Genomic DNA, 11,185 nt, shown 5'->3' with positions numbered 1-11,185 from the left:
GTGTCCGTGTCATTCTCCGTGTCGTCTGTCATTCCGCGTGTCTTCACCATGTTGAGCCTTCCGTGTACAAACAAAACGAAAAAACAAAAATATCCCCCCTAACAGCAAGCTGCTGGGGGAATAAACTCTCACACACTGACTCTCCTTTCACTCACACAAACTACGCAAATATTCAAACACTTAAACTCTCATGCACACAAACAAATTTCAAACGCTCTCGCTGCTAAACCGCACTTTTTACGACAGGTCGTATTCAGGGTGGTATGGCCGTAAACTGTACACATATACGCTAGACATATTGCACATACCTACACATTATGTAGTCAAAATAGAAGTCTATGATTGGCTTTCCTTAGGACATAGAATGATCACTAGATATAAAACCATAACTACTGTGTATATACCTACCTATGCACTGTTCCTCTATGTTTTGTTCCTGGTTTTATGTTTATGAGTTGTGTGATGTGTAGTTGTGACCTCTGACCTCTTCATTCTCCACAGTTTGTGTTTGTGTACCAGAAGGGCAGCGGTCCCGGTCGGGACGTGGCTCTGGATGACATCAAAGTCCGACCGGGCCCCTGTCTGTCTCCCACTCTGTCTCCCCCTCCCCCTCCCCCTGCAATAGACGGTAGGCATCCCCCTTTCTCTTCTGTGCTACCTCAAGCTTGAACTAATTCATCCACAGTATTCATATTTTAGTATCAAATGTTGTCACTATGAATGGGAATTTGATGGCGGTGTTGACGTTGGTACTGCTAGTGTTGTTTCACCCTCAGGTGGGCTCCTCTGTGTACAGTTAAGCTGGCTGTGGGGTTAGGAGTGTGTCTCCCTCTGCTGCTGGGATGTATCATCGTCGCGGTCTTCTATGTCCTTCGGAAATATTCAATCACGTACGTGATGATGATGATGATGAAGCAGCTCTTAATTATGTTTTTAGTAATGTTTTTCATGATGATGATGATGATGCTGATGGTAATGTCGTTGTTGATGACGATGATATTTTTGTTTGCAAAGTACTAATGGTTATTCTGATGTATGCAGTGATGGTGATAGAGGTCATAATAGATCATGTATCAATGTATCCACAGCAGCAGCGAACCTGAACTAATTGACAATGAAGTGAAGAACGAAAATAATGTTTTTCATCTTTTTGACAGAACAGATGTAAGTAAAACAAGTGATTAGTTAGAGTTCAGAATGACATTATGAAATCAGTATTTTTCTACTGTAAATGGTTGTCTAAATAGTGTCTGAGACTGTAGAGACACTAAGCTTTTACATCCTTTTCCAGAGTTCAGAACACATAGGAGAAGACGACATGTCGTTCTTCAACCACGTGTATAATCCCTCTGGACCGACAGCATCAGGAGTGGAAACCTCTGCTGCTTAAAGACTAATATAATAATATAATATAAAGCAGGGTTTTTTTCTTCAGGAAAAACAAAACACACTCACAGTACCACAGTGTAAACCGAAGCTTATTATGTGGAATATGTACTGTACTACTGTAGTTTGCAATCTCCATATGATGGACATAGTGATAACTATTCATTTAGGTTCATAACCATGAAAATAACAAATAACATATAGAATAAATTGTCATTTAGCAAAAATTAACCATAGATCATATCTGTGGTATTATCTTTGTAGATATTTGTTTGTATTCCCATTTGTGTATAATAAAGTCAGGCTACATTGTCACATGTTTAAATTAGGGATAGGGTTAATTGATTTATTTATATTTCTGGTACATGAACTAAGCATTCATCATGTAGTCATAGTAACAGATCACTTTCTCATTGGCCTGTCATTCGTAGAGGTTACTATAGTATTACTACGGTACCATGCAGACAAAGGCCAGCCGGTGTAGAGAGAGGACTGACCCCAGCCAGGCGATGGCAGATCGAGGCCAGGAGGGACAGAGGTCAAAGGAGCTGCAGGAATGTAGGAAGTGTATGGGAAGGAAATGGTTCGGAGACGCCATGAGAGGAGAGTGATGTATTGCAGAATTCATGAATTAGTGCAGTGTGGTGTGCATTAAAGATGGTAGAAAATAGAAAATAATTAATTGTCTGTGCAATGTGGGAATTTTCCTTTGGCTTCACCGTTGCATAGACATAATCACACAGGCATATTTCATAATATAAGTAAGTAAGTAAAACTTTATTTATATAGCACCCTTCTCAGCACGAATGCACAGGGTGCTTTACATATAATTTGAAACATCAATGATTAGACAATGACAAACAGAAAGGAGAGACAAAGCGACTAGCTGCTGAACAGAGGCGCGGCCATCTTGCTCTCGTCATAGAACGGAGGAAAAAGAGGGGGGGGAGAGGAAACAGTTTAACACGAGACATAGCTGGGGGGGGCGGGGGGCGTGTCCATATATGTGTGTGTCAGGCACGTGCCGTGAGCTTTTAGATTGGGTAAGCATAAGATATAGAAATACACATAATTACACATACACGCTATCAGTGAACGCAGTTTCAAGGAAATGCAATTTTGATGGCCTAGAACACGCTAATAAACTGTAGTGTCACTTTGTGATCAGATTATCAAAAACAAAAAAAACAGTTGCCAGTTTCGACTATATCAGGGGTGCTCATTGTTCAATCTTTTTTGAACTAAGATCTTTTCAAGTAGCCAACCTGCTGAAATCTACAAGTCCAGTTTCAACATCGCAAACGCACACACGCACAACACAGACACACACCGTTTCCATCCTCCATAGTAAACTCACAACACACTTTCTTTTCACACTTTTGTCACACAAGCACTTGACATCACATCACAAACCCTCCCTCTCTATCTCTCTCAAACACTTTTGGTCCAGAACCACTGGCACGGACAGCGACATTAGGCCAATCTCAGCGAGGAAAAGCATAAAGGAGCAGAAGAGGAGGAGGAGGAGATGGATCAGGCCTGTGTTTCTACAGTGAGTTCAGTGTCAAGAGACAGAGAGCTCTCTCAGGAGTGTGAGACAGAGGCGCAAGCGTTTCCATACTCGTTGAGACTGAGGACTAACAGAATAGCCTATTACCCAAGGGGGAGAGCAGCAAAAGGTAAATCGAGACCTCGATCCAGTGAAGGACCCACAACCGGAAACACTGCGGGTCCATCCAGAGCCCAAACCAGAGAAAAGAGGCTGAACATCAAAGACAGATCCAGAGAGAGAGACAATGAGGACGATGACGGTGGAGACGAAGAGCCCAGAGCCAAAAAGAGTCGGAGCCAAAGCGAAAGGTCCAGCACCGGGATTAAATACAGACTCAGAGCCACGCCAGCAGCTCCTCACGGACAGCCTGTGCATAAGACCAATAGAGATGCTGTCACCTCCACCACCCCCACCACCAGAGAGAGAGGGAGGAGAGGAAAGCATAAAGGAGCAGAAGAGGAGGAGGAGGAGGAGATGGATCAGGCCTGTGTTTCTACAGTGAGTTCAGTGTCAAGAGACAGAGAGCTCTCTCAGGAGTGTGAGTGTGAGACAGAGACAGCTCAATATGGAGAAGGCGGTGCTTCTTGTACCCATGAGCTAGATACTGTCTGTTTTACAGTATTGATACTGGATCTGTCAACCCACTGGTATCATCTGGTGTGAATAACATCCTATGTGTGGCAGAACTGGTTGTTGGCTCAGCACTACTGCAACAGACTGTTTCCATAATATCAAAATGCACTGTTATTATTTATGTCCTTTAGAATTGTACATGTATGTGGACATAAATAAAGCATTTAAAATGTGTGTGCATGCATACATGCATGTGTGTGTGTGTGTGTGTGTGTGTTTCTGTCTGTCTCTCTCTCTCCCTTCCTAACCTTCCCCTTCCCTAAAACCAAACTGATGTGTTTGTAGTTGCCCGTGCTTGTGCCTGTAGTAAAAGAGCCTTTTCTATGTCATTTTTGTACACAGACCCTGGCCCCTGCCATTGATTGGCTGGGCTGTCTACAAGCCACCTTCCATCCCCATAATATAAGCCAATGGGACCATGTCCTCCTGCACAACCTCCCTTACATCACCCACATGTCCCGCATCATCAACAAATGGCTAAACAAGCGTGAATTGATGGCCAGGTACTGTAAACCAACTAGGTAACTGAACCTGGGTCATTGATAGTCCAGGGTAGTTATGGGAGTCCAAGGCAAGGTTGCTCACCAACACATCGTGAGCTTAGAATGAGAAGGTTCTATCTCCGTTTAGGGCAGTTCTGAGATATTGAGCGTCAACGTTTTTACATTCCATTATGTTTTGTGAGATGGAACCTTTGTATTTGATTAATTACTAACTAAAAAATGTCAACATTTTAGAAATAACACCACACAGGCATTAATAAACACCTAATGGATCAGATTATGTAAAAAAAACTAAATTTTGACAAAAATGGAGATAGAACCTTATAATTCTAACGTCATGATCAGTCTTTCCCCCCCCCCCTTCTCTCCATCCTCAGTGGCCCTCTTCACACCTACATGGTCCTCAGTCTGCTGCACAAGGTCGTACCTGCACTGGACTCCAGATTCACAGAGACAGACAGGAAGTTCACTCTAGCCCAAGGGGATACGGAGGTAAGCATACATGCACTACTAGTTTTTTGTTGTTGTTGTTTTTTGTTATTATAAGTGACTAGAATGAGTGTTATTTTTGTTATAAAGTGACTAGAATGAGTGTTATTTTTTGTTATAAGTGACTAGAATGAGTGTTATTTTTGTTAAGTGACTAGAATGAGAGTTATTTTTGTTATAAAGTGACTAGAATGAGTGTTATTTTTGTTAAGTGACTAGAATGAGAGTTATTTTTGTTATAAAGTGACTAGAATGAGTGTTATTTTTGTTATAAGTGACTAGAATGAGTGTTATTTTTTGTTATAAGTGACTAGAATGAGTGTTATTTTTGTTAAGTGACTAGAATGAGTTATTTTTGTTATAAGTGACTAGAATGAGTGTTATTTTTGTTATAAGTGACTAGAATGAGAGTTATTTTTGTTATAAAGTGACTAGAATGAGTGTTATTTTTGTTATAAAGTGACTAGAATGAGTGTTATTTTTGTTATAAAGTGACTAGAATGAGTGTTATTTTTGTTATAAGTGACTAGAATGAGTGTTATTTTTGTTATAAAGTGACTAGAATGAGTGTTATTTTTGTTATAAGTGACTAGAATGAGTGTTATTTTTGTTATAAGTGACTATAATGAGTGTTATTTTTGTTATAAGTGACTAGAATGAGTGTTATTTTTGTTATAAAGTGACTAGAATGAGTGTTATTTTTGTTATAAAGTGACTAGAATGCGTGTTATTTTTGTTATAAGTGACTAGAATGAGTGTTATTTTTGTTAAGTGACTAGAATGAGAGTTATTTTTGTTATAAGTGACTAGAATGAGTGTTATTTTTGTTATAAGTGACTAGAATGAGAGTTATTTTTGTTATAAGTGACTAGAATGAGTGTTATTTTTGTTATAAGTGACTAGAATGAGAGTTATTTTTGTTATAAAGTGACTAGAATGAGTGTTATTTTTGTTATAAGTGACTAGAATGAGTGTTATTTTTGTTATAAAGTGACTAGAATGAGTGTTATTTTTGTTATAAGTGACTAGAATGAGTGTTATTTTTGTTATAAAGTGACTAGAATGAGTGTTATTTTTGTTATAAGTGACTAGAATGAGTGTTATTTTTGTTATGGAGTTCATGATGATGGTTGTTCTATGCAGGCGGTACCCCGCTGGAGGCAGTGTGTCCTACAGACTGAGAGAGGGTTTGATGACGTCCTCACACACCTACTTAGAGAGAGGACTGAACACAGAGAGGTGAGGAGCACAAAGAGAGAGGGAAGAGAGTGGAATCTGAAGAGGATTGACTATAATTGCTACCATATCACTCCAGTTATGGGGCTTGTTGCACACATACTTGTATTTTCAATGAGTTTGTCATAACCTCTTTCAATCTGAAAGAATAGCAAAGCATGATATTGCATAACGTTATAGCAGAGTGTATTGATGAAGCATTTTCTGTTTCATGCAGGTAGAAGAGATGATTCAGAAAATGTATTCGTCCTTCATGTCCAAACTAGCTGAACTTAAGTGGAGAGATGAGGAGTCTCGTATGTTTGTTTTGAATAAGGTAAAAAAAAAATGAAAAAAAACATGGAGGCAATTTACTGATCCATGCGATTCAAAACCAACAAAAACGTTGTATTAACCATTTGAAATGTAAGATCTGTGTTTTTCCAGGTTCAAAATCTAACTCCAAAACAGAGATTCTCAGTGAAGCAGAACTCAACCAGCTGTTCTCAAAGGTAGACTATTTGACTAAAAGTGGTACAGTTTAGCTGCACAGCACAGCACAGGTCAATGTAAAACATGATCTTGTCCTATCTACACTTATCACTGAGAGTATGTTCTCTTCTACACTTAGGTGACAATCAGCGACTACTTCTCCGACTATATCCAGATGCTCTCCCTCCAGCAGAAGAGACGAAACAAACTCCTCTCCCAGCCTGAGGAAGTTGATATGTAAGTGTGTACGGCGGCTGTGGCGATATGTAAGTTGATATGTAAGTGTGTATGGCGACTGTGGCGCAGGAGGTAGAGTCGGCGTCTACTGATCGCAAGGTTGGCAGATCGGTGGTTCGAGCCCCGGCTGGCCACATGTTGAAGTGTCCTTGGGCAAGACACTGAACCCCAAATTGCTCCCAGTGAGCGGGCCGGTGCCTTGCATGGTAGCTTGCCGCCATTGGTGTGTGTGTGAATGGGTGAACGAGAGGCCGTTGTAAAGCGTTTTTGATAAAGGCGCTATATAAGTGCAGTCCATTTACCATTTACTTCTTGAAAAAAAATGTCAGCAAAGGTGTAGTCTGCACTGGAGACTGTGATGTTTCAAACCAATGAAGAATGCCTCTCTCTCTCTCTCTCCATATCCAGTTTGTCCATCAGCCCGTTTCTCTCTGGCAACAAGCTTGTTTTCCCCATGGGAGTGTTTGTCCCACCTCTCTTCCACCCCACGTTTCCCAGGTAACGGACCTTCTGATTCATCCTCTCTTCCACCCCACGTTTCCCAGGTAACGGACCTTCTGATTCATCCAGTACCTTAAATAAAAATGTTGTAGGTATTTGAAAAGCACGGGGGTGTGATATGTAAACCGAGATAACGGTTGTTGTATGTTTTTTGTGACAGGGCTGTCAACTATGGGGTTTTGGGGTTTCTGTTGGCTAAAGACATACTCCATCTCCTTTTGCCAGACAGTAAGGAAAATGCCATTTCTTCTATCTCCCAGTGCTATCTGATTCTATAATGATATACTCCACTTGCCTACTCTCTGTGTGTGCATGTGTCTGTATCTGCGTGTTTGTTTTTCACTATCTTTAAACCTCTCCCTCTTCTTGCAGTCCATTCTCAGAGTGAGACGGTCCAGGCAGTGGGGGAGTGTATGTGGGCTCAGTACCTCAGTATGATAGAGGGGCCAGGGAGAGTGGGGGCTTTCACTCTCTCACCAGCTCAGCAGCAAGAGATGTGGGTGCAATACTCTGCCCTGCAGATGGCGCTACAGGTCAGTTTGTCTGTTTTACCATTACCGGTACTCAGATTTCAGTCAGGAGCTATTGGAATTATTATTATTATTATTATGTGTCTAATTTTATGCTCACCCCCATCCCCCTCCCTCCTTTTGTCAGGCTTACAATCAGAGTTTGAAAATGCGTCCTGGTGACTCCTCTCTGTCAGGCCTCTCTCACTCTCATTTGTTCCTTACCTCATTTTCTCAGGTACTTTAAACACAGAATGATCATGGTATAGCTTCAAATCAACCCATTACTAAGTATACAAATGTTAGTATGAACTATAAAGGACTTTGTATATCCCACTTGGTTCCAATGTAATACTGTATCTGCATCAAATCACTATTAGTGAACTAATTGGATTTAATCTGTAGTCATAATTGCTTCGCTTTCATCCTCTCTCAGATAAACTGTGACTCTGACCCGTACCATGAGTTCATGCCCTTTGAGCCTGCCTTCTTGATTACTGTCATCTGTGGGAACTCTGACTTCTGTCCTATGAACCTGACCTGCCCCAACAAACCCCAACAGCTCGTACGGACATGCTGAACAAAGCCCTATAATCACAACTCCTGGTGGTTGTCTATCCCCATTCATGACTGATGGCAAGCAAAACATCAGGTCCACCTAGATTGTCTGATAAGTGAGAATAGTGTCTGCTGAGCAGAGTATGTTATGAGCATGTTGTCCATAAGGAGATCATTACAGTTCTGGTGAGGAGCTCCGTGGGGAGGGTGTGTCATCCTGATTGGATTAAACAGTCTTTAGTCAAGGAATAATAGGCTACGTGTGTGTGCAGGGCCACCGCTACATACATAAGGTACACATAGGGTACATAAGGTTCAGAGAATAGGAAATGTTAGAATAGGTATAGCATAGCATAGAGTACAGCACAGTGTTTTATTTGTATAGTATAGTATAGTAGATAGTGTACATAGCCTTTATTTATGTAAACCAGCTCTTTTCCCTTCTTGTTTTTAGCACCAGGGGAGCCACCCCTCCCAAATGTCGTTGTATGGTACCTGTACTATATTAATGACAATAAAGACCATTCATTCATTCATTCATTCATAAATACACCTATGATTACCCGCTGTGCGTAAGGCACCAAGTGCCCGGAGGGGGCACCAAAACAACCTAATGATCATCATAATAATCTTAATGATTAATTATTTACATTTAAGATGAAGCACAACTACAATAGGCACCATTAGAAAATGTTTAGACCACCATTAGTGCTAGCGCTATCCATTTGGGCACCCAAATGTCCAGCAGCGGCCCTGTGTGTGTGTGTGTGTGTGTGTGTGTAAATATGTAAATGAACATCAATGTACAATATTGTATAACTGTACGTGTGGCTGATATTTCTGCAAAAATAAAGTTAATTTTGAGGTGAAAGTAATTTTCTGTCATTCTTATGGGAGAGCATTTCTCATTGAAAATGCTGCATGAAGCCTAGGCTTTTGATCATGGTATGTTGTATATATGAATGTGCCCAATCACGTTGCCTCCGGGGTCATGCGTAGAACAGCTCAGTTCATACGTTCTCGATCAACCGTTGGAAAAGTAGAATTGTTATTTATTTATTTTTATTTTTTTTATAATATTTTTTTATTCCAGTATAGATGTCATGTACATTGAAAAAGGCATGAATATTTTCTGTTTTTCTCCCTGCCCTCCACCCACCCCTCCCTCTTAAACATGTCTGCATACATATATACATATAGATCTGTCCATCCAGTCACACACACATATAAACAAGTTACCAAAAAAAAAGTTAAGTAAAGAAATAGATAAAAACTAAATTATAAGAAATTATATATATTTTTAAATATATTCATATATACATACATACATACATACATATATACATATATACATATACACGAACAAATTATAACAATAAAATGTAGAAGAAAAATTGGGGGGGGAAATAATATCATAAGGAATTCTGCTAGGTTGTATAAATGATGTAGTAGGAGATTGCTGCTTACATAAGTCATATTCAGGCGTCAGATCATGAGCTACAATATATTCATAGGTAAGTTAGTGTCAGTTTTATTTGGAAATGTCATGGTCTCAGAGGCCAAGGCAGACAACAAACTGCTTGGTTACAAAAGTATCAGTTTGTAGGAAGTGCTGTCAGGTTCTCAAAATATGTAATGAACGGTTGCCAGTGCCAGTAGAATTTTTTTGTTGAACCTCTAAGCGTGAACTTAATCTTTTCTAACTTTAGGAAGTGCATTATGTCTGTAAGCCACATGGCTATTGAAGGAGGAGTTGGAGATTTCCATCCTAGTAAAATTCTACGCCTTGCCAGCAGTGTAGTAAATGCTACTATATTAGAAACTTTGGTGGTTAGGAGACTGAAATCTTGTGGAACTCCAAATATGGCTATCTGGGGTGAGGGTTCGAGATTAACAGAGAAAACCTCTGTCAGTATCTTAAAGATAGTAGTCCAGAAGGTTACCAGCCTAGGGCATGACCAAAACATATGGGTAAGATTGGCTGGGGATAAAGCACATCGTTCACACTTGTCCTCTACATCAGGATATATCGCTGCGAGTTTAGATTTGCAAAAGTGAAGCAAGCCTATGGAAGACTTTGAATTGAATAAGGCCTAATCTGGCACAAGAGGTTGAGGTGTTAATGCGGTCTATCGCTCCATCCCACCACTCGTCAGTGAAGTTTACATTGAGTTCAGTTTCCCATTTGTTCCTATTTTTGGTTAGAGAGTGTGTGTCGAGACAAGTGAGAGAGTGGTATATATTTGAGATAAGGCCTTCTTGACCTGGTGTGAACGCCATAAGATTTTCCCAGGGTTGGTTGTGTGGCATTTCGGGGTAAGAGGGGTATTGGGTTTTCACAAAGTCTCTGATCTGGAAATAACGAAAGAGATTACTCCGGGGCAAGTCATATTTAGTGCATATCATCTCGAAACTACAAAAAATGTTATTCTCAAAGAGGTTCGAAAAGTTTGTAAGGCCTCTGTCCTTCCAGAGCAAGAAGGCGGAATCCAAAGTGGAGGGAGGGAATAGATGATTTTTATTTATAGGACCATTAATGGAGCTGTCTGCAAACTTAAAGTGGAGACGAAACTGGGCCCAAATCTTAAGGGTAGCTAACACCACTGGGTTGCAGGTAAATTTGGAGAGGGATATAGGCAATTTAGAGTAAATCATTGCAGGAGGGGAGGATATATAGCAAGATTCAGCTTCCAGCAAGCACCAGTCTGTCAAAGGAGAGTGAAGCCAGTAGTTTATCTTTTGAATATTGGCAGCCCAGTAATAGTAAATGAAATTAGGCAAAGCCAAGCCACCATTGTCACGGCCTCTTTGCAATGTGTGTTTTTTAATCCTGGGCTGTTTGCCTTGCCAAATGAATGTGGAGATGATTTTGTCAAGAGATTTAAAGAATGATTTGGGCAGGAATAATGGGATGCACTGGAAGAGGTATGAGAATTTAGGGAGTATCGTCATCTTTATTGACTGTATCCTGCCTACTAGGGACAGAGGCAGACTGCCCCATCTTTGGAGATCTGATTTTACCTGATCAAGTAGGGGGGAGAAATTGGCAGAAAAGAGAGAGGGGAATGAGTTTGTTATCTGTATACCAAGATATTTAAAGCCTTGAGCTG

At 40.4% G+C, this 11,185-nt stretch overlaps 1 protein-coding gene across 1 annotated transcript; it reads left to right on the top strand.

Annotated features, from left to right (window-relative positions):
• Positions 1 to 263: 263 nt before the first annotated feature.
• Positions 264 to 8,097, top strand: LOC308172061 (kell blood group glycoprotein-like; the record flags this gene model as incomplete). Its single annotated transcript, XM_080546972.1, has 13 exons — positions 264 to 269; positions 502 to 628; positions 797 to 972; positions 3,914 to 4,074; positions 4,452 to 4,566; positions 5,707 to 5,802; positions 6,017 to 6,115; positions 6,410 to 6,507; positions 6,916 to 7,005; positions 7,169 to 7,236; positions 7,381 to 7,541; positions 7,666 to 7,755; positions 7,954 to 8,097. The coding sequence occupies 13 exons, from the start codon at positions 264 to 266 to the stop codon at positions 8,095 to 8,097; spliced, it is 1,431 nt and encodes a 476-aa protein (XP_080403098.1).
• Positions 8,098 to 11,185: the final 3,088 nt, after the last annotated feature.

The sequence above is a fragment of the Nansenia antarctica genome (assembly GCF_963989245.1).
Source record: "Nansenia antarctica genome assembly, chromosome: 16".
Lineage (NCBI taxonomy): Eukaryota > Metazoa > Chordata > Actinopteri > Argentiniformes > Microstomatidae > Nansenia > Nansenia antarctica.
The sequence above is the reverse complement of the archived record's forward strand: the minus strand, read 5'-3'. Positions and strand labels throughout refer to the sequence as shown.